This window comes from Bacillus rossius, chromosome 2, assembly GCF_032445375.1.
Source record: "Bacillus rossius redtenbacheri isolate Brsri chromosome 2, Brsri_v3, whole genome shotgun sequence".
NCBI lineage: Eukaryota > Metazoa > Arthropoda > Insecta > Phasmatodea > Bacillidae > Bacillus > Bacillus rossius.
The window spans coordinates 27,348,386-27,373,648 of NC_086331.1; the positions used below are offsets into that span (position 1 = coordinate 27,348,386).

A 25,263-nucleotide genomic window follows, 5' to 3' on the forward strand; every position below is an offset into this window, starting at 1 on the left:
GTGATGATCACTGGCTCGATGACGAATGTGACCTTGTGATTGGTGTTAAAACGGAGGACAGCAGAGATCATAATATTTATAATAAACGTGCAAGGAAGATGGTGGCAGAAGAGATTGATTACACATCATGGAAAGATCCAAACATATTGGTGGCATCTGTTCGTAGAGGAAACTATTCGAACATTAAAGAAATATCCTTCATACTCAAAGAACTGAGGGAAGCTGGCTACATACAATAATGGCTTAAATTAAATGTATGTGTATAAACTTGAAGATAAATTAATATATTTTCTTTCCAAATGGTATCTACCATTTATCGAAATCTGATTTCTAAATAAAACTTATAACTTAAAGGTGCAAAATACGTTACCACTGCCGGTCAAAATGTATACTGATAAAGACATGTTAGTAATCATGCCAAGTTCGATAAGAAAAGTAATTGGAATCAGTTGGAACCAATTGAAGATGGAGCTGTTGGAGCATTTGGAGCCATTTGGAGCCATTTGGAGCATTTTGAGCCATTTGGAGCCATTTGGAGCATTTGGAGCCATTTGGAGCTGTTGGAGCCATTTGGAGCAATTGGAGCTGTTGGAGCTAAGAAGTAGTCGTTGCACGTCTATGCAGGGCTAAATGTTTATGAGATTGCTGGTTTTCAAGTGATTCTGTAGTAGGATAGAAATTGTGTAAAAGACTTTGTGGTGTTTTATTTCTCGAACCTTATACTTTTCTGGTACTTTTTTAAAATTAAAGTTGTTTTGTATCGGCCAAGGATCGAACCAAGGACCTTAGTCGATCTAATCAATCAGTACATAGATTACAAATTTATTTAATGAATTTTTAATTTTTTCCCGAATCTCTAGCATTACAATTACGAATTTTTTTAATATTGTGGTCTTGATGTCTGATAGGATGATGGTAGTAGAGGATTTAAAGTCTCTTTAAGAATGTTGAATGTGGTTTATTGAAATTATTATTTTTTCATAATATTAAACATTATTGCATCGATCGAGTATCGGACCAAGGACTGGAGCGGATCGAATCGATATGTAAGTCAATGAGTGATTTTTTTGAAGAATTTTGGATTTTTTCCCGCTTTTCTAGCTACATTATTACATGATTTCAAGATGGCGGCCGAATTTCAAGATGGCGGGAGGCTCCTCAGTTATAAATGATATCTGCACTGTAGCGGGTTAGAATAAAATCATCCAGATGGAAATGTACTCTATAATACGAGTACACACACAAGATGGTGTACTCCAGCAGGTGGTAGTTCCTGGTAGCATGTACTGAACATAAAATGTCTGATCCAAGATGGTCGACAATGTCAAGGTCAAATTTCAAGTTCAAGGTCAAATTTCAAGGTCAAGGGCAAATTTCAAGGTCAAATTTCAAGGTCAAGGTCAAATGTCAAGGTCAAGGTCAAAGTTCAAGGTCAAGGTCAAATTTCAATGTCAAGGTCATCGTTCAAGGTCAAGGTCAAATTTCAAGGTCAAGGTCAAAGGTGTGGTGACCAGATAATTATACTAACATGGTATCAGCACACTCAAGTGGACGAAAACAAGATGATGATCTCCAGCGGGTGATTTCAAGATGGCGGCCGTCACAAAAAGTGCAATGGTGGTTTTAAGTATTTTTTTATTATTTAATTCGATTGATTAATTTTTTGATGATTTTTAAATTTTTCTCGAATCTCTAGCATTAAAATTACGGATTTTCAAGATGGCGACCATAACGATAATTGCAACAGTTACATCTTAATACAAGATGGTGGTTCTGTCTCGAACAGTTAGTGCTATTATTACTTTAAATTAAAACAAATTACAAGTCCCAATATGCATGTTATTTTTATATATACCTTATTTAATTTTCAGTCTGGTAAATATCTCGATGGCCGAGCGGTTAAAGGTGTATGTTTTCCAACATAGCGATCAGAGCTGCGATGGTTCGAATCACAGCGTTTTCAATATATTTTTCATAAAAAATTAAATTTAAAATGTCGATAAGGTTCATAATAGCTATGGTAGGTAATGGAACATCGACCCTATGTGATGAGTCAGAGCGACGCTGGCGCTCTCTAGGAACAAACGACAGAAACAAAGTATACGGTATCCAAGATGGCGGCCTGCAGCAGAACAGAAAAAAACATGAGCGCCGCTGGGGCTATCTATGAACAAACAACAGAAACAAAGTCGACGGTATCCAAGATGGCGGCCTCCAGTGGAACAGAAAAAAGTCAAGAGCGATGCTGGCGCTATCTAGGAACAAACAGCTGAAACAAAGCCGATGGTATCCAAGATGGCGGCCTCCAGGGGAACAGAAAAAAATCAATATGGCGACAGAGACGAAAATTTCATCATTATGAGTGGGGCGCTCGATTTAAAGATGGCGGATCCAATATGGTCGCCGATATCAAGGTAATGGTCACGGTACTAGTCTCGTTACGCTCATCCAAGATGGCCGTCGGGGTCAAGGTCAAGGTCAAAGTCAAGGTTACAACCATCCAAGATGACCGCCGTGACGACACAATCCAATATGGCGGACCGGCTCCCGGCTCCACAGCCTGAAGCCTGGCGCCGGACCGGCTATCCTACACTACTCTCGACGACACGAGAAGAGAGAATGTGCTAAGAACCTTTATCGCAAAATGATTGGCTGTGAGAAATGTCACAAGCAATTTGCAAGACAAGATAATATAAAAACGCACATGAAGATATGTAAAAGGTCCTGCTGTTCGGCAGAAAGTAAAGGTTTCTATACAACAACGATGCATTGATGTTCATAAGAGTATGCCTGGAGATGGTGCAACTGTGGCAACGTCAGTATCTGGATCGGGTCTGAAAGTCTCATCTTCATCACCCCGGTATTCTTGCAGATACTGTGATATGACGTTCGCATTTTCTCATGATGTACGGAGACATGAGAGGAGTAAATGTACGAAGAATCCATCTCGCATGAAATTTCGCTGTGATGAGTGTCATGAATGATTTACTCGAATTGATAATTTGCGACGACATGCGAAAAACTGTAAAGGTGAAGTCTGTGCGCCTACTGCTGAACTGCCTGTAGAAATTTCGACTCCTCGCTTTAGATTGGAGGCACGAAAGCGTACAAGCAAAAAAAACAGACGTGCAGCAACCGATTGCTATGGCATTTGGACATGGAACTAAAACTAAGACTGTGATCGGTGCTCTACAGGTGAATGATAATGGCTTCTACTTGGCGCAGTCTGCATTTCGTGGAACATTGAAAGACTACTATTATCCAAATACGCTTCGTGAGTCGAAAGACATTTGTAATTTTCTTGATGATATCAGACAGAACATAATCAATCAGCTTACTGATGACGTAGCAACAAATGGACCTTTGAAATATAACTTGTGGTTGGACTGTATGTATGGAAAGACATATCCGTTCGATGACAAAGTGAAGAAATGTGCATTCAAGACATCGGCTGCAGTAATTTACAGTTCTGACGATGTGAAGCAAACTGTTAAACACAGTATCCAGAAACTCTGTCAAGAAGAGGAGGACTATTTCAGCAAAGGTTCTGGTTGGTCTCTGTCTAGTACAAACCAATTGGAGCTAAGAACTAGTATTTTCACGCCTTTGCAGGGATAAATGTTTATAAGATTGATAACTTACGCAAATGATCCTGTAGTAGAATAGAAATTATGTAATAAATATTATGTTTGTAAATGAACTTCGGTGTTTAATTCCTCGAAACTGACACTTTTCTGGTCTTTTAATGAAATTTATTTATAGCTTCGTTCTGAGATCGAACCAAGTATCGATTCAATATGTAAAGTATTGTGTGATTTTTTCGGTGAATTTTGGAATTTTTCCTCAACTAATAAGTCAATAAATACAAATATCTAAGATGGCGGTCGTGATGGTTTAAAGGATATTGGTAGTATATGCTTTTAAGTCACTTTTAGGACTATGGTCATGATTTATTAAAATAATTTTTTTTCAGAAAATATTTTTTTTTGCACGAACCAGGGATCGAACCAAGAAAAGGAATCGATCTAATCAAACTGTATTCTAATACGTAAATTTTTTGATGAATTTGAAATTTTTCCTGAATTTCTAGCATTTAAATTACAGATTTACAAGATGGTGGCCGTAACAAAAAGTACAGCAGTGGTTTTAAATATTTTTATTATTTAATTCGATCGATTAATTTTTTTTATGATATTTAAAATTTTTCCCGAATTTCTAACATAAAAACTACGGATTTTCAAGATGGAGGACATGACATCGTACTACCTGATGATATATATGCTATGAAACAAGTGGTGGGGGTCAGTCTGCCAGAATCCACTGTGAGGGAAGGATCGGTCTCCATTTTTTTTTTTGCCCTCACCGGGTTCAAACCGAGGACTCCGAGCTCCATGACGTAAGTGTACATTTTTAAAATATTTTTTATTAAATTTTTACTTATCGAATATTTTTATAAATTTTATTTTTTTTTCATTTAAATCGAATATAAAATAAATATTTTCAAGATGGCAGCCGTAATGGAAATTGCAACGGTGATGTCATAATCCTAGATGGCGGTCATAACCCAGAGGCTTATCGGAGGCTGTATAAATGGATGCTTAAGCCTATTTTAGGGTTTTGTGTTCTTTCTAAGGCAAAAAGTATTTTGAGGATTTTCAAAATCCTAATTTTTGAATTGAGGAATTTTTTGAGGATTTTTGGCGGGATTTTTTTTCCAAAAAATGGAACTTTGGCGAAGTTTGAGGATTTTTGGGTAAATTTTGGCTAATTTTGACTAATTTTGAAGGTCAAAGGTCAAGGTCACGGTCATCAAAGATGGCCTCCGTGATGTCAGAGCAATCAGTCATTGACCCGGCACCAGCACCATACGCCTGTGCCTGTGCCAGTATGCCCTATTCTATACTACTGATACTGTTTACATTTCAAGTTTACATAAAAAACACTTCATTTAGCTCACATGCAACTGTGACTTTTACATCTCCATATGTCTACAACTAATTTACATAATCCTCTAAATAGTGAGGCCTTATAATAGCCCTTCCTGGCCTAAGGGTTAGCAATGAATCGAGCATTGTTTCTTCAGTACCACTGATGGAAGCAGAACCCAGATCAATAATAGAAGTAGCACTTTCACACAAGAACTTTGCAAAATTCGGAATTCGGTGTGATAATGGAAAGGGGGAGGGGAGAGAAAGAGAAACGACGTCGCATAGTCCTGCTAGCAAATGTTGATCCATCCCCACATCCCCCCTCCAAAACCCTTCAACATCAACATTCTACCACCCTCTATGACACCCACTCCAGCCAGGGCCCATCATCGCATTCTTTACTTCAGAAGAGCGAGTCTAAATGGCATTGACCCCAAGTGGAGGTGTGTACGGGACCAAGCAAACCTATTGTGCTCATACCTGGTGTTCCCATTTCTGCTACTACGCAAGTATTTTGGTGTGAACTGAATGTTACAAGTACTGCTCGGTTAGGTTATTGGATTGGTTATCGACTGTAGTTTTAGGAACACACAAAACACACACACACACACACACACACACACATATATATATATATATATATATATATATATATATATATATATATATATATATATATATATATATATATACATACAGGATGTATGTATATATATATATATACATACAGGATGTATCAAAATTCATGTTACAACGCTTGAGGGTAAAAAGCTCTTATTATTTGCAACCATTTTTGCCAATAAACATGTTGCCGGAAACACGTAGTTAAGCCCCTGTAGCCCCAGAAAGAGTCAGCGTAGGCAACACGTTGGGCTTTGTGCGAGACAGACGATACTGTGGTGAATTACGTGTATACGACGCCGGGCAGCGCTCGAGAGGACTGTACGATGTCGAATGCTGACCCCCGCCCCTATTTACTTCCGTTAGTGGCGCCCTCCCTCTTTTCTTCCATTCGTGCCGTGCCATAGCACTGCGCATCGTGACATCGCAGTGTCGCAGTGTGTTTTGATATCACTGGTGGTCTGTTGTTGACTGTTCTGTCGTACAAGCAATCTCGTGGTGTCATTTCTTTCGCTGTGGTTCTGAAAAGCGCGACATTTTAGTGGAGCTCAATGGAGTACACGTTTAGTGAGTACACGGACATGCTGCTTGTTTACAGGGAAGCTAGACAAAATGGACGAGCCGCCCATCGTCTGTACGAAGAACGATATCTGGGTCGTAGGATTCCAGCTCACACCATGTTTGCAAGACTTACTCAGCGAATGCGTGATACTGGTACATGTGCCGTCACAAGACCAAATGCTGGTGCTCCACGGAGGGTTCGTACTCCCAGTTTTGAAGAAGATGTACGTCAGAGATTTGAGGAGAGTCCGGATACAAGCACAAGGGCAGAAGGTTCCGATATGGACGCTGACAAAATGGCTGTTTGGCGAGTTCTTCATGAGCAACTCTTGTACCCGTACCACCTTCAAAAAGTGCAACACATGGGTCCGGCGGACTATCCTTTTCACATGACCTTTTCTCGTTGGTACATTCGAAGAGTATTGAGGAACCCCGAGTTAGCGGTTTTATTCAGCGATGAAGCCAAGTTCACTCAACACGCTATTCTCAATTCGCACAACAGTCATGTTTGGAATGATGTCAATCCACATGCAACGTGTGTTACAGCTCGCCAGGAACATTTTTCAGTTAATATGTGGGCCGGTATTGCTGACGGCGTACTCATCGGGCCTTTTTTTCTTCCGCCACGACTTACCGGTGCCGGATACCTCCACTTCCTTCAGAATGAACTACCAGGTCTTCTTGAAGAGGTTCCATTGCATGTCCGACGTGTGATGTGGTACCAACATGACGGGGCACCACCTAATTTTTCCCTGCAAGTGCGAGAGTATTTAAACCAAACATTTCCAAACCGATGGATTGGACGAGCGGGCCCTGTTGCATGGCCACCAAGGTCACCGGACCTAACCCTGTTAGATTTCTTTCTGTGGGGTTACGTATAAGGGCTTATCTATGCTACGCCAGTAGAAACGGTAGAAGGGCTTTCACAGCGAATCATTGAAGCGTTCGAAATCACATGGTCGACTCCACACATGGTCCAGCGTATCCGTGAAAACATGATTCGCCGTTGCCACCTCTGTGTCGCTCAAACTGGGCGTGTTTTTGAGCCATTGCTTTAGGCTGTCACGTTGTTAAAACGTATGCAACAATTTCAATGTTGTGAAACAAAGCCGAAGCTGTGATTGATTTCAGAGTGAAATTAAAATCTGTGCCACGATTAAGAAGGTTATTTCTCTACTCGAACGCCCGCACATCCACAACATAACACACTACAATGGGTTGCCTACGCTGACTCTTTCTGGTCTTACAGGGGCTTAACTATGCGTTTCCGGCAACATGTTTATTGGCAAAAATGGTTGAAAATAATAAGAGCTTTCTACCCTCAAGCATTGTAACATGAATTTTGTTACACTGTGTATATATATATTACAAGATGTTTTTCTAGCCATTTATTTTCCACTTCCTAGCCGGCCCCCTGGGCATTTCACCCCCCCCCCCTCAGGGGCTTTGGGCTTCGAAAAGAGCAGGAGTGTCGAACAGGATCGTGAGGTTGTGAGCCTTGGGAAAATATTAGTAGTTCGTGTGGGATTTTTATTGGATTTTGGCGAGAGGGGGGGGGGGGGGGGGAGAGAGAGAGAGAGAGAGAGAGAGAGAGAGAGAGAAGTGGCAGAGGTGCTGCTTGTGATGGAAATTCGATAGCAGTTAACGTGACATTGAAATGATTTATAGACAGGCCAGGCATACATATTGGTTAAATCACAACTACAGACTGAAGTATGGTATCGCAAGGTGACCAAAAAGAGATGATTCATAACATATATGGTTCGCCCCACCTCAAACATGGCAGTTTCAAGTAACATCTGCATAAAATAAACCTCTCTGATGCTCCAGCATGTGACTGTAGATGTGACAGGATATAAATCATATAATGTTTTAGTGCCATCTATTGCAGGCAAGAGATATCATTAACAGGAAGCTTATAGCATGTGATCTACTTCCTCCCTATAACAGGAAATGTGTACTGTCATCTTTGAACATCCTTGTTTACGAAGCTATTTTGATTTTCTAAGTGTAAATAATATCGTATTGTGTATTTTATTTTCCCAAATGGCTCTATTTTAAGTATTTTTCGCGTTAAATCTGCTCATCCAAAGCTGTCAGGCTTATTGATTATTAACTACGCATCTGGCTTGTGCTGTCATTAATATTACACCATCTGTAACATTCTTGCAGAATCTCTTGTCTGCTTAGATCTTCGACTCTGTGTAATTTCCAAGAAGAATTCTTCGTTTGCTATTATTACAGAATACTGAGTACCAGACTTGCTTATGGCTGTAAATACAACGTAGGCCAATATGTTGTGTTTTTAGTTAAATGAAGTGCGCGGATTGGACTGCGTACTGACCTCTATACTTAGGGCATGTGACGTCACTAGTGTAGATTCATTTGCACCAATCAGCGCTTGTGTCCTTAGGACACGAGGTGGGACTGGGACATATCAATTGAGCGGGCACTAAAAATAGGTATTTTACACCTGAAATGGCTAAAGATGAAGTTGAAGATGTTCTTCCTGACAAGGATGCAGCGAAGGGATTTTATGCTAAATACGAGCCGAAAGAAATACTTGGCAGGTTAGCTCTCTCATTTAGCATTTCCATTGAATGAATTTTGAATCGTTAACCGTAACCTGTGTGAGGTATTTGCTGGGTAAGAAATAAATTTGTGGCATTAGACAGATATTGTAAACATTAGCAATTATATTAGCTGTTTCGTTGTGTGAAAGACAGTAAAGTAACTTTTAAAGACAAATTACCTATATGCGATTGTTCAGAGAATTAAATTAATTTTTAACAAGGTAGCTATTTTTTTGTAAAAAAAAACAAAATCATTTAGCATTTCCATTGAATGAATTTTGAATCGTTAACCGTAACCTGTGTGAGGTATTTGCTGGGTAAGAAATAAATTTGTGGCATTAGACAGATATTGTAAACATTAGCAATTATATTAGCTGTTTCGTTGTGTGAAAGACAGTAAAGTAACTTTTAAAGACAAATTACCTATATGCGATTGTTCAGAGAATTAAATTAATTTTTAACAAGGTAGCTATTTTTTTGTAAAAAAAAAACAAAACATATTTGTTGTATTTCCGTATCAAGTTTACAACCAAAAAATGTGAAAAAGTTTTTTAAAATTGTTTTATTTAAATGTGTGTTACTACTAGTGTTTATTGACTGATTTATTGGTAATTTAAGTTTAATTTAAGGTATTAAAAATTGGTTTTTAACTAGCTAACTTAACAATAGGGTAATACCAATCAAAATGTGAATGTTATAAAACTAAATTTAAATTTAATTTTTTGCTTTGACACTGCTTTCCTTATAGCAAATGTGCGATGTTGTGGGGATTAGTAGGGACTATTATAGAATGCAATACCATACAATTTTTAATGGTATTAACAAGATGATGTTGCTTATGTCATTACCACTCCTACTTTCTTTTGAGTCAAGCACTGGAATATGGGAGTTTTAGGTGGAGAACATTGTATTTCCTATTTTTTTTGCTTGTGTCATTTTGTTATAATTATTGTTTTCCATATTTTTAACTAGAATATTATCCCCTTTCCGCTCTATTTTATATTACGATACCAACAACACATTTCCTTGAAATCGAGGATTTTTTACGAACTAAATACCAGTATCGCCATTTTAATCATACATGTCAATTGTTAACACAATTTAAAACTGGTATCGCCAAATAGAAAAACTGAGTGAGACTACCTCTACTTCATGATACCAAAAAAAAAACATTTTTCACACTTTTAAATATGGGTAATGCCAAACAGTGTTACCATATTCATCTCTCTCTCTCCCCCCCCTCTTTTCGCCTTGCTGCTCAAGTGGCTTGCTTGTGATCTGCAATGAGACACCATTTACATAATGTCATACACATTAAATAATTTACATTTCATTCACACCATTACTTACACGTGACTACATATATCTTTACTTATATTTGACTTACCTTAACTTTTTTCTTCATTTTAAATTTACCACTGTTTTTAAACAATTTCCACTACAAGTTCATTCCCTGATTTTCCATTTCTCTCACAAACTTGTAAAACAATCATTACTTTCCTCTCCTACATAAGTCCAATACATAAACAACTACATTGATACCAACTTATGAAAAACCCCTAAATTATTTTCTCTCATTCACTTAATCCTATGACACCCTATCTTTTCCCCCCTACATTAATCTTCCTCAATAACTGCTATCGCTTTCTAGAATAATTGACTAGAGAAGTGTACTATACATTATATAACAGTGGTGTTGACAATAGTAAGATGGAGTTAATGATTAACAGTAGTCTTTTAGGAAATAAAATTAATATTAATTGAAGTGAAAGTTTTTAGGGTAACTAAAAACACTTTTTTTTTTTCAATCTTTAAAATATGGTTATATCGTACAAGTAGGACTTCATGCTTTAACACAATTATAAAACTCTGGCTTTGCAATACTTCAAGTAGTTTACTGTAATAATTTCTTAGTTAAGTTACCTACATTACTGAGAGCATAAAATTGTGAGAACATTTGGTTAGGTTTGTTCAGTTGAATTAAAAATTCTGTGACATTGTGTGAATAGTTGTCTACATTAGGTTAGCTACATTATAATAGGTTAATTCATATTCAACCATTCAAATGGTTTCACATCATTATTAATGTTGCTAACCTTACCAATCTATTCACATTCAACTTTACATTATTTTTAGTGTAGCTAACCTAACCATCCATTCTTAAAATTTTATGCCATCTTCAATTTACCTAACCTAAGTTCTAAACCACACAGTTCCAATTCCTATCCTCCCCCTCCTGCCCACACAGGCCAGAGCATGCCTGCTTACACATTGAAATTTTATACCGCAACACATTACCAAGCTAACGTCATCCAAGCAGTTGGACAGCGAGCTTAATGCTAATATAGGAGCTCCTTGTCATAATTTTCCAGCAACATTCACAAGTTACAAGTTTTTAATTAGGTAAACGATACACTTTTCCTTGACTTTATAGCCATTAACAACTAGAATTTTCCAGAATCCAGCCATAATAAAAATCACTGTATTGCTAAAATTAATACGTCTTAACAATTTTACAGAATTTTGAGTCTTGTTGATCGAACCAATCACTGATGATCATCTAGACATATAAACACCTAGGCTGTAAGAAATACCTTACAACCTATGACAATGTAAAAAAAAAAAAAACTAAAAAATATCACATTTTTTGGACTCGCTATCAATACTTCAGTGGTTCACCAAAATGCTAGCATATATTGGAAAAACAAAATAGATACTATGCACCTTGAATTCAGATAAATATTAAAATTAATATGCAAAATCACAGTAGGTGATAAGGGGGGGGGGGGGGGGGGCACATGTGGACATGGGGTAGTTGTGGACAGTTGAAATTTCCCGCCGTTATTTTTGTTAAATGTTGCTGTGGTTTGTATTCACAGTTGACACTACTGCACACTATGTTTACATGAAATTTCAACCTGTTGAGATCTGTTGTTTGTTTTCTATTGCTGAATAATTAGATTTTCTCATGAAAAGTAAGTTTTCAGAACTTTATATCTTGGGAAAACATAAATATTGTATGCATTTATATCTTTACAATTATTTGCCTGATGAAAAAGTGTAATTTTATTTAACTGTGAAAATAAACAATGAAATTCAGATTGTATTCTAAATGAACTTTTTATTTTCATGTTTGTTTAAAGTGGTTTTGGGGCACATATGTACAGTGCATAGGGGACACATGTGGACACTGTCCACATGTGCCCCATCCTATAAATTTTCCATTTTTAGGTTATGCAGCCTTATCAAAACCATTTAGAATTGTTGATTATATACTTATCATATTATTTTTATGTGCATGATTTTTAATTTTTATCTTATTTTTCAAGGAATAAAAATGGTACAAACATATAAACGAAAAACCAGCCGGGCAGAAATCCCTGAAGACAATATATCAAAAGCAATTGAAGAAATATTAGGTGTTGCTTCTATCTGATCAGCAGCTGCAAAGTATGATCTAACAAAATCAATACTACACGAAAGAATGTCAAAAATGAAAGCAAATAGTGAAGGCAGTGAAACTTGTGTAAATGTACCAGGAACTACTTCACATAAAAATGAAGAAAGAAGACAAGCCTATGATTCAAAATACACGAGTAGGCAAATATTTACAAAAGAAGAGGAAGCTGTGTTAGAAGAGTACCTTATTCAGTCATCTAAAATGCAGTTTGGACTCACATATTTTCAAATCTGAGAATTTGCATATTCTCATGCTGTTAAGCTATGTCGTCCTCTACCGAACAACTAGACAACACTGAAAATGGCTGGGACTGATTGGATGAAGTCATTTATGATACGTCATCCTGCTTTATCTCTTCGTAAACCAGAGTCGACCAGTATTGGCAGAAATATCAGTTTCAATTAATATAATAGTAGTTCATTTTTTGAGGATTTAGATAAGGTGTTAACCAAACACAAATTTAGTAGAAACAGGATCATCAATGTTGAGAAAGTGGAATCAACACTGTCTTACCAGCTCCTAAAGTGGTTGCTCCAACTGGCTGCAAGCTAGTGGGCCAAACAGTGTCTGGTGAGAGGGGTGAGCAAGTCACTTTTGTGGGAATAGTTTCAGCGGCAGGCGAAGCTTTCCCTCTAGTGTACATATTTCCTAGAGTTCGTTTCAAGGAAGTGTTCCTCACAGGATCTCCTCCAGGTAGCATTGGCTTGGCAATCAAAAATGGATGGATGACAAGAGATGGTTTTCTGCAGATTATGAAACACATTCAAAAGGTCACTGCAGATTCCAAAGAAAATCCAATTCTGGTTCTTCTTGACAATCATGACTCTCACACAAGTCTTGATTTAGTTTTATTCTCTACAGAGAATGGAATAGTTCTATTAACATTTCCTCCACATTGCACCCACCGAATCCAGCCCCTTGAAATAGCAGTTTTTGGTCCTTTTAAGTCTAGGTGCAAGACTGCATTCAATTCCTGGATGGCTTCTAATCCCGGAAAGCCGATTACAATTAACAACATTGGTTATTTGAGTGCAAAACCCTACATTGAATCATTCTCACAAAATAACTTTTGTGCTGGTTTTGATAAGTCAGGAATTTTCTCTTTGAATAGGGATGTTTTTACTGATGAAGACTTCATGCCTTCTAATGTTACTGAGATACACATGAAAAGTATGTCTGTTGATCGTAATTTAGAAAAATCAACCATTCCTGGGCCTTCAAGTACTCAAATTTGTCTTGATCTTGCTTCAGTTGAGTCGAATATTCAGTCTTCCACTTCAAGTATGAGAATTTCTCCAGATCATACTTCCATTGAGTCAAGCACAGCGACTTCTTCTTCTCATCCGGACAATAATCCTGGCTTTGTGAAAGCTATTCATCCATCCACTTCAAATCAGTGCTATAAAGTTTCTGATTCTGCTTCAACAGCATCAAACCAGAACTGTAGGCCTACTTTTTCTCAACTGAACAGCGGAACTAGAAGGTCTGTACAAACATTGTCACCAGAAATGGTTGGACCATTCCCAAAGGCAGACAGACAAAAACCAAAAAATTCTAAGAGAAAAAGAAAATCTACAGTATTGACTGACACGCCAGAGAAAATAAGACCTGAAGATTTCCTACGCCTACAGGAAAAAGACAAGGGCAAGTCAAGAACTGCTAAGAAAAGATGCAGTGAAAATAATCAAACAATCGAAACTAATTTTCCTAGCAGTGTGCTTAGATCAAAACTTAAATCAAATGAAGATGACTTGACTGACTCTGATAACATAGCATTTGACAGCCCCAGCGAAAATGAAAGTGACAATGATGTTATAGATTCAGCTGGATGTTCTGGTGAAATTAAAGTGAATGACTATGTTCTAGTAAAATTTCAGTCTAAAAAAATGGTTAAACATTATGTTGGTCAAGTTGACGAAAAAAAAGATGAAAATAGTTTTTAAATTAACTTTTTAAAATGGAAAAGTTATGGTAAATTTGTTTTCCCTAATGAAGTTGACAAAAGTGAAGTGCTCATAAAGGATGTTGTAATGGAATTGCCAAAACCAAGAATGGGTTTTAATTGGTGGCACAATCGAACAAGTGGCTTTCAAACGTTTTCAATGGACATTGATAGCTACAACATGGGTTAAGAACAGAAATTAAAAAAACCATTTATCTTCATGGTTTTGTTTATTAGTGCAGTTGTAGTTAAGAATGTAGGCATAAATGGAATGAATTTAAACTTAATATGTGCATATTTTTATAGTCATACAATTTTTAATTTCTACGTTTGCTAAATTAAAAATTCAATAATAGTTAATAATTTCTATGGCAATGTGTCATTTTATTTCAAGTTGTCAGTCTCATAAAGCAGCGTCCACAGCTGCCCCACATTTATCCACAAGTGCCCCAGTATTGTGTACATGTGGACAAAAAACTCAGTTTTACAAAATAATTTCTCAGTGACAAAGTATGTAATTATTAGTGTAATCTGAGTAGGTGAGGCCAAGCTAACACACTTATAGTACTGCCCACTGCAACTAATGCTATATTTAATGAATAATAGAAATAATTATATTATTACAATATTATTGAGTCATATCTGTCCACATGTACCCCTCTCTCCCCTAATTTGTAAAATCATTATAACTTGCACATGTAAAACATATTACACATTCACAATCAAAAGAGCATATGTGTATGTCTTGTATTTATTCAACTCCAATTGCCGTAACACTGGAAATGGAAATTCCTACAACCTAAAAACATTGTAATTCTGCTTCATCAAATTGTTTACTAAACCTTCAATTAATGGAAATAGAAATACATACTTCACTATTTCATATGGAAAAAACAAAACCACAAAAATTAACAATACTTAACCATCATGAACAATACATAATTTTGTTTCCAATATTAAATTAATTTGGAACTAAAAAAATTTTTTCATCATGAATATAGACCAAAGACATTCACTGAAAAGTCATTTATGATGAAAATAGTATATGAATGTAAACAAACCTATACATAGTCACTTGTAATATTTCAGTGCCTCTTCTGCAAATAACTTATTTTTCTAGATGTTGATAAAAAAAAAAATTTTTTCATCCCTTTTATTTCCAGGAAGCAGTTTCTTTTAAAATTTACATATTTTTGGTTACATCATACCATTTCTGTTGATTAGTAGATAAAAAAATAGCCATTTTCTATGGCTATGAATGTAAACAGTACATATTTCATTTTAAATGTTAATGTGAATCTAGCCTACATTTCCGGATATGTGTAAAAATGAAGTAGGTATAATGTCATTATATGAGAAAAATTGTTTTTGCAGCTCTGAATTATTTTAAAGGTTGAACTCAAAGGGTTTTAGTTCATCACAAATGCATTATAGCACTCTCAAGCTACCTAGTGTGCTAACCTTGGGTATGCTTGGCAGAAAGGCATACTGTTATTCTAACCAAACCTTGTATTGTATTCTCCTCCTGACATGTGTTGTTGTGGTCAAATGTAGTACATTTCTATAATTCCTACGTTACTTACCTGAGCAGAAAAATAAAGCATCACAGACCATATTTTGGTTTTGTTTATAGTCATTTTGTATATCATTTTATAGCATGGACTTGTCTTCACAGCTTGGATAGTTCTTCAGCTTATTTTATTTAAAAAAAAATTACTTTTTTTGATATAAATAAAAGTGTGATTAATTAAAAAAAATTGTTATCCACCATTAAAAGACTGCATATCATTTTATGGCATGAACTTGTTTTCACAGCTTGGATAATTGTCCAGCTTAATTTATTTGAATTTTTTCTTTTTTTGATATAAATAAAAAGTGTAATTAATAAAATTGGTTATTTACCATTAATAGACTACATAGACACTAAAGAACACGTAAAAATTGAACTTTAATTAGATTGAGTTGTTTCATACTAACCAAGGTAATTATTATAACTGTTTTGTTATATACTAAAATTTACTTTTTTTATTTTACTGCATTTTAATAAGTTAGACAAGGTGTTTTTATCTAAACTAGTATTTTAAATTTATGTTAACAATAATTATGTATGTGTGTATATACGTAAAAAAAGATCTGTAATTGTTGCAATTGACTAAACTAAACCACTTATTCTCTTTGTTCTTGTCCTAAAGCTCTTTGTTAGAATAATGCAAAACATTTCATTTATTTTTGATCCTAAACAAATGTTCCTAGTTTTTTTTTGCTTTGCAAATAAGAAGTATAAAGTTATATTTTAATTTATGTTTTGTTTTATAGAGGCATTAGCTCAACTGTACGTCGTTGCATTGAAAAAGAGACTGGAATTGAGTTTGCAGCCAAAATAATTGATTTGAGTAATGATACACATGATGCTGATAAAAAGACAATGCTAGAAGCTACTTTAGAGGAAATTAATATTTTACGCATGGTTGCAGGGCATCAGTACATTAGTGAGTATTATTTTGTTTTTGGTAAATCCTCATCCAACTGTGTTGTATTGCATATTTTCTATAGGTTGAGTGGTACCTCGTTAATTTGAACTCAGCTAGTCCATAAGCACAGATAATTCAAACCGAAATCTGAAAAAAATTACAAATGTCCTCAGATAAGTAAATAGAAATGACAAACTCAGATACAGTTTTTTGAATATGAAGTGTATTTTACATATATTTGAACAATAAAGCAGTTACACAAATTTTTTTATATCAATTTACAGTACAGAACATAACACTGTACTATACTGTTATTTGCACAATACGTATGGGTATACAGTATAATTTAATGTAATACTGTACTGGAATTAATTTATGATTTTCTGCTCTATTTAGGCTTATAAAGTTTCAACTGTGGATTAACCTCGTTTATCCAAATTTTTGCCAGTCCAAACTGCTTTCAGTTCCAATCATCATTCCCAATTAATTCGGACTAGCGAGGTTCTACTGTTAACATGTTTAATTTAGTAGGGATTTTTATTTTTTTCGCCATGGGTTTTTAGCTTAAACTATTTTTAAACTCATGGTATTTTTATCTTTTTTCTTTACTATTTGCATGACTTAAAATGCTTACCATACTTTTTATTTGCATTAGATTTGTTGCAAGTGTTTCCTTTTGGCTGAGTGGGTGTAACAGTTGTTTCTGACACCACCAGGGTAAACTCTGGAAAGAAGGGGATGGTGAAGGAGAAGGGAGTAGGTTAGGGGAAGGGCAGGATCGTATTGGGTGGGATTCAGTAACTTCACACTTATAGATTAACTATTGTGTTAGTCCGGGAATCCGTAAGGTGTACCCAAATACTACTTACTCCATGCTTGTTCGATTCTTTAATCACTATTTATTCCTGTTTATATGGATCTGCTCTATATAGATTTGGTCACTGGGTGCTCCTACTCTTTCTCTAGCCTCTAGCTTTGAACTGGATACCCCAGTGTTCGCGAACTGAATGTAGTACATCCTCATTATCAGGAATGCACCCCACTCTACACACTAATCTCTATCTGTCTTAAACATGTTTCTTCACAGCCATCCGTAACTGCCAATGTTATTACTCTACTCTTGCTAAAACATAACTCTCTTTCGTCTGCGGTTCATCACGTTCTCTCTCGGTTTACCCCTCCACAATGACTTCTCGGCCTTACCCCCATCCACTCAAGTCTCGCACGTACCACAAGTCAGCGATTCCTCCCACAATAGCAACAAACTGCTGAATGAAAAACACACAGAGCGCGGCAACTGTCCGGGGAGAGACGAACTCAGAGATGACGATGCGAATGCACATGCTCGTAACTGCATAAGACTTCCTTGTAATAAATATATTTCCCTTACAGTTATCTTATTTAAGTGCAGTTGAGGCCTCTGGGGTTTTGTTGGCAGGTCACTCACCTCCCACCATGGTAATCTTGTTAATTTTCTAGTGGGATCAAAACATAAATTTTTGGCATGTGTTAATGTGATGAATATTCCATGAAATGTGAGTTTTCTCGTGTACTTAATTTTTTTCCATCCATTCCAGACCTTCTAGTTTTACTTTTCTTACTTTTTAGCAGGAAACTTCATTTTTCTTTTGCAAAGTGGTCCCAAATTTGTTTTACAATCTGTGAGTTTCGTATAAAGTATAAATACTCCCTTTTTCATGAAAAGGATGTAACAATTATTGTAATTTTAGAGTTATTGGCTCCTCTGGCTTATTTTAACTCTCTCCATTTTACTTACTTTGCAGGGTTTTGTTTACGGATATATGTTCACTGACAAAAATTGCTTTGACTCAAAATTTGTGAGCTCCATGTATGTGTATAGTGTATAAATTTACATAATTCATTACATATTAAAATACCTCAAACCATAAAACTTAACAACTTTTGCCAAAATTAGTAATTAACAGCATTATTTTATTTCAAAAAATAATAAATAACTTATGGTAAAAGCAAGATGGTATGTAAGATGGGAAAAAGTTGGTTTTTGTATCTAACAAAAAACATTCAAAATATATAAAAACATGGATAAGATTAATTTCATTAAAATTAATATTGCTAGTTATACGTAATACTTTTGAAATACACAGCTGTCCAAATTGTCAAAACTCTGTCTATTAATAATTTTTTTGCTTATCATTTCTGAATGGGATAATCTATAGATAGCAGATGACATTCACTCCGTGTTGCTTGCGTTAAGAATGTCTGCATGAAGTGGAAACTTCAAGGAATATGATTGGTCCATGCAAATGTAAGAAACTGACTATGATGGGATCCTTCTCTTGATTGGACTAGCCTGCCCCAATGTGGGTTAACACCAGGCCTCAAGAATCACTTTGACTACTGTGGTCATGCCGGACCGGGCTTTAGTTATTCAGCAGCTTATGTGGTGTGAGGCTTCATTTTATTTGGTTTACTTAACTTAATGAAATGTCACACTTGCAAATGTTTGTTGAGCAGAAACATCACTGTTTTCTACTTTTATAGTATATATTGTGTAGTGCTAGTGTTTTTCAGTCTCTTTCTCCCAGTACTTATATTCATTATAGCAATAAATGTTTTAATGAAACTAATGTGTTTGATATATAGCTGGTTGATAAAGTTATTATTTTTATAGTGTGTTTCATCTCCATCAGGAACGTAATATTTTTTCTGTGTCTTTTAATCAAATCTGTTGTTGAAAAATATGATAAATACTGTAACAGATGGACAACAACAGTGTTCTGTGAGGCTCTCTGTTATGGAAACCAAAATTAAGATGCTGCCGCCCGGGAAATGAAGGGAAATACGAGAGAGGGGAGAGGTTGAGCACAAGTCCATGGGCTTATGACTGGGCACAGACACTCATTTGGAGGGCCAGTGGCATACTTAGCAGGATGGGGTGGGGAGTGAACACAAAAGTCCACAAATGTCAGCAGAAGGGAATACCATGAGGCATGGTAAATCAGACATGATAACAAGCACAAGATGCATGTGGGTTATTTCACAAGTTATGGACAGGCTGCCCACAGACACGTTGGCATGTTGTGTGGGTTGCGCGAGCTAGATATTACAAACAACCTCACAGTAAAATAAGTGATGAGCGCTGTGGACCCTTGGCAATGTAGGCATGGTGCAGGCTTGGCAGATGTACACTAAACACAAACGTGAGTACAATAAATGACCTTGTGGCCTCACACAGGGAGGACTCAGACTGGTGTTTCTTCAAAATGAATAGACTGGAAACAAAATGATCACTGTTAAAAATTAGCCAGGGGCTGGCCGGCCACAAGACAAAGTGAAAGAAATTTGGATATTCTGTACTATTGCTGAAAATAATTGATAAGTCAAACAAGAGGGGGGAGTCCCGTGGTTACCTGAATGGCATCCAGCGAGGCTGTAGAAGAATCACTGGACAATCATACTTGCCTAAGGTTCAAGTAGAAGATGGGGGGGGGGGATGCATTCCTAATGCTTGCAGTACTGCTAGGCTGGTAGCATGTATGGTTCGAGCAGACCAGAAATAGAATACAATTACTTTTACAGAGAATTACCTTACACTATACTTGACATAGTTAAAACTTGATGTACTGGTTACACTGATGATTCTCAGACTGCACTGGGTTTGTGGAGAGGTGGGCAGGGCCAAAAGAGGTGTAGATGGAACCAGAGCCCTGAGGGTTGACTTCAACACAAAGGGATCAATTTTTTTTGTGTGTGAATCCAAGGATTTCTTTGTACGTCAACATACACAACAAAGTTAGTCTTCCACAAAATTGCAATCAGATGAAAATCATTAGTATCCAGCAGTTCTTGCTGTTTCGGACAGAACTGAAATTCACAAAAGTTACACACAACCCTTGCTATGCTGTTTTATTAAGTTTTTATTTTATTGAAACATCATCACTTAGTGTTGAGTTAGGAATTTTATAATTTCCTTGTAAGTTTGTGGCTAAAATAAATATTTTGGGCACTGCTCTTAAAATTTTAAGAACAATATATAACCCAAATGTTGGTTTTAAAGTGTGTTAAAATAAAAAGAGATGGAAGGTGTGGGAAAAGGACAGACTTGTGACCGAGCGAGGGGAAGCCCTCAAAGATGGAGGGTTACTTCATTTTAATCGTAAGACTAAAGGTTGTAGAGAATAGTAAGGCAGTATTTTGTGATGTGCTGTAATTCTTCAGTCGTTTTGCCAGGGGCCGAGAGTTCGTGCCATCTCGACGGCTTGGCAACATGTATAATTTGGTCATCGATAAGAATAAATGTAGAAATTCATTTAGGATGTTTTTATTTGGTTACTATTTTGAACTATTTAAAGTCAATAACACTGATTAAAAATTCTACATCCTACTACCTGCAATAATTGTTGAAATTTGTTAAGTTTTTTGGTTTATGCAAGTAACAGTCGTCTTAACCGGGCACGATTGTGACTTGCTATAATTGGCTGCCCAAAGTGGGCCTGACACTTTTTTTGACAGGCCCTGTTTCAACTTGTTTATCAGTAGTTATTAAAATGGGTCTTAAAGTTAGTTCAGCTCAATCTGCCATTTGATGAGGATATAAAAAATAAAAATGGGTGCGTGTACTTATGTACGCACGTGAGAAGTTATACTTCTTTGGCATCATTAAAAAATAGTTTTTAATTTCATGCAAATAATTAATTACAATAAAATAATAAAAGGGCTGAGAGAAGATTGTCAACAGTCAATAAAGTTCAGTTAAAATTTGAAAAATTAAATAAATAAAATTTAGAGAATAATAAATTCATATGAGATAATTTGTACTAAATAGTATAAGATTCTTAATTTTAAATACTTATTATTGATTATTTAATATTTTAAAAGAAAATTAATAAATTTAATAATAAATTCAAAAATTTTAATTAAGTTTAATCATTTTTTAAATATTTATTATTTTCTTAATTTAATATTCACTTTTCATTTTTATCAAAAAGTTTTCATTAAATTTGTTCATTTATGTTTATAAATATTTATTATTTATTCAATTTAATAATAAAAAAATTAACAATTAATATTTTAATTTGATGTTCGATTTTAATTTTTATCACAAATTTGTTATTAAATGTTTTATTAAAATTATGTCTTTATTTTGTAAATATTAAATAACCAATAATAAATATTTAACATTAATAATTTATTAATATTTAGTATTACTTATATTAAATAATGAAATTTAAATTTATTTCAATAAATGATACATAGGTACAGATAGTTAACCTCAATTATATTGGAGCACTTGAAAAAGTATAAAGGCACAATTTTTTTTACTAATATTTACAAATAGTAAATAATATTAATCAAAATATTCAATTTAAATCACTACTGAATATAATTTATTAGCACATATATAATTCACACTTGTATGAAACTAAAACACGTGTTGTGAATGTAGAAACTAGAAACATGTGGATAAATATTATAAATATGAAAACAGTGATCAGAGGCGACGAGCGTGCCAACATGCGCGACTAATAGAAGTCCTATTTCTATTTTGTTGGTAGCTTTTTTTCGAGCCGAGTTTTGAACCATGGCACTTCAGCATATTGACCACGCAGTATAACTACTGCTCTGACAGAAGGTTACAAGGAAAATGTGTATTATATTTGATGTAATACCAAAATATTGTGGTTTTTTTTAAACCTTGGAATTTACTCTTTACTATGACTATTTTAGTTTACCAAAATAAATTCCATGGTAATTTCACTATCATAAAGTTTCATTTGGCACACCAATACGTTTGGTATGTCCCCTAATGTGGGTTTATGTTCATACACGTGGGTCCGCCATCTTCCTGTGAAAATGTCGTCACTTGGTGTGCGCGCAGCTTCAACCTGTTAATTTTGTGTTACAGTAATGCATGCGCATCTTCAAAATTTCACTCATCATTTTTTCATTACATGCCTAAAGAAGTATAACTTCAAAAATTGATAGTACTTTTATAAAATAGTTGACTTGGATCTTCATCCACGTACAAATTATATTATAACTGTTTAGTCCCAAGGGATGTCCCATGGTTTTAATTTACAATGTAAAATATTATGCAAGTAAATGTAAATGAGCCAATCCTAGTTTTTCAATGTTTTCCCCCAAAAAGTCAACTTTTTCTAGTTAGGAAAGATGCTGGAATGTCTGCCATTTATTCTGTTATTGCTCCACACTCTTCTACTCCAAAGTGATATTAAGCCCTTATTCAATCATTCAAGTGCAGTTTTTTGAGTTTTGTAAACTATTATGTCCAAAAAAAGTAGGTATTTTAATAGATCCATGCATGGGTGGAATTTTCCTGCAAAATGATGTCGCAACTTGGCCCTGCCATCTGTGGTTATACCTACCTGGGGAATAAAGACCAGCCAGGCAGCTAGGATTATCCTGGCCCAATTTGGCATTACTTTGACTTATTGTGGTGAAGCTGGACCGGGCTCCAGTTATTCAGCAACTTACGTAATGTGTGACGTATTTTTATTAGGTGTACCTAACTGAAAGAATGTCATTAGGGTTATCTAAAATACAGTATGTGTGTTGAGCAAAAACATTACACACTACCAATCTAGCAGTGTGACATGCACTAGTAATGTATCCACTGCCTTCTACTTGCACCTTTGGCAAGTAGACTTGTCCAATTCCTCTTCTGCATCCTTGCTGGATGCCATTCAGGTGAATATGTGACCCCCAACCTCCTGTTTGACTTATCAATTATCATCCGAATCTCTTTCCTTCTGATAATTTCAAAACACCAGTCTGGGCCCTCTCTAATGTAGTGGGCTTAACATCAGCTTATGATTGTGGAGGTTTTGAGTTTCTTAAATAAAATAATCAGTAATTTAGATAAGCAAAGTATTCATTATTTTATTTTTTTCTATTCGAGATTTAAAAGGCACCTAGGGAAATAATGTGTACCTGTACTAACATTTATCTATTAATCTTTTTATTCTAAATTAAGTTAACATGTGGTGCTTTCCTTTGAGGTTTAGAGAATGAATATTTTTTTTCCCCCTGTTTACTGGAAATAGTTTGTAAGATTCTATACATTTTACTGTACCTTTGAGTTGTTGGTGTTAAGTTTTTATCTTTTGTAAAGACTAATTAACTAGATTTTTTTTCACAGTTGAGCTTCATGATGTTTTCGAATCAAACACTTTCATCTTTTTGGTGTTTGAGTTATGCAAGAATGGAGAATTGTTTGATTATCTAACATCGGTTGTTGCACTCTCTGAAAAAAAGACCAGGTAATAACTTAGTGTGTTCTTTTAATTGTGTTAACAGGAATTTAACTTATGCAATTTTGAACTACTAGCAAAAAATTATTTATCTTCATGTCAAAAACTTTAAATTAAATCTGATCAGAGATTGTAACATAGAAATAAGTGAAAGTATTTCTTTTAAAAATTGTGGTGGATTTTGTTTTCAAGTAAATTTAAATGGTTTGAGGAACAGTCACATTTTAGTTTGCAAAATAATTTAAAGTATTCATTTTTTTTACTGCATTTATGAAATAATATTTTCAGCTTTTATGCTTGTGAATCATATGGAAGTTTTACAATAAAACTATAGAAAATAAATTTTCTTAGATAAATTCAAATTGCACACTAATATAGTGATTTTTTGTGTGTGATTTTGTTGAACGTTATTTTATTGAGAAAGCATACAAACATTTTCCTTAGAGTATTTTACGACTACATTACAACACAATCCCCTCTACAACATGGCTACCGGAATACTGCATAGACTATAACAATAAAACAAGGAAGTCAATTCTCTTACAGTTTCTTCTTCTACCAACTTGATGATTACAAATTTACTCTTCAACACCACCCTTTAAATTTGTAGCTCTTCCAATATGGCAAAGAGCAATTTCTGCTTAAGTTAGTATACAATTACCATATCATTCTTTGCTGTCTACAAGTCCAAACTTATCTGTACAAAATTAATGTTTTGCCTTTGCCAACGACTTCGTTAACACATCAGCCAGCATTTCCTCAGAAGACAGGTATTTGATGTTTATTAATTTTGAATCAATATACTGTCTGATGAAATGATGTCTATGTGCTTTAACCAGCCATTGGATTTTTAGCCAACTGAATCGAACCCCTTTTGTCACAGAACACGTTATGTGTCCCTTCTACACTCTTGGGTTCTATTTTTGACATCAGTTGTCTTAGCCATAACAGCTCCTGCACAGTAAATGACACAGCCATGTATTCAACCTCACAGGTTGATAGTGTGACAGTTTTTTGTATTTTGCGGTGCCACGAGATCGGGCCGCCACGTAGTCTGAAGCATGACCCGGTGACGGAGTGTCTTTGGTTGACCTTGTTCCCCCAGTCTGCATCACTGTATGTCTCCAACCTCCTGTTACCATCCCTGGAAAATTCTATCTTGTAACCCAGCGTTCCCCTTATGTATCTGAAAATACTTTTCACACTTACCCAGTGTATCTTCTTATATGAGTTGTCGTACCTTTTCAGTAGATTCACTGCATGGCAAATATCGGGTCTGGTTACTTGCGATAGGTACAGCAAACTGCCTATCACCTTTCGGTATGGAACGTTGACCTCTTCAGAGCAATCTGCCTCCAGGTCGATTCCAGGGTCCAGGGGCTTTGCGACAGGCTTTTCATCAGCCATGCCAAAACGCTGGAGTATCTTCTCTGCGTAGGCCTCTTAAGAGATCC

At 35.5% G+C, this 25,263-nt stretch overlaps 1 protein-coding gene across 1 annotated transcript in view; it reads left to right on the forward strand.

Moving 5' to 3' along the window:
• Positions 1–8,448: 8,448 nt before the first annotated feature.
• LOC134529192 (phosphorylase b kinase gamma catalytic chain, skeletal muscle/heart isoform) overlaps positions 8,449–25,263 on the forward strand; it is a 44,551-nt gene continuing 27,736 nt past the window's right edge. Inside the window, exons 1-3 of the mRNA XM_063363035.1 lie at positions 8,449–8,680; positions 16,402–16,574; positions 23,698–23,818. Of these exons, the coding sequence (XP_063219105.1) occupies positions 8,589–8,680; positions 16,402–16,574; positions 23,698–23,818 (386 nt within the window). The 5' untranslated portion in view covers positions 8,449–8,588. The remainder of the gene's footprint in view (positions 8,681–16,401; positions 16,575–23,697; positions 23,819–25,263) is intronic.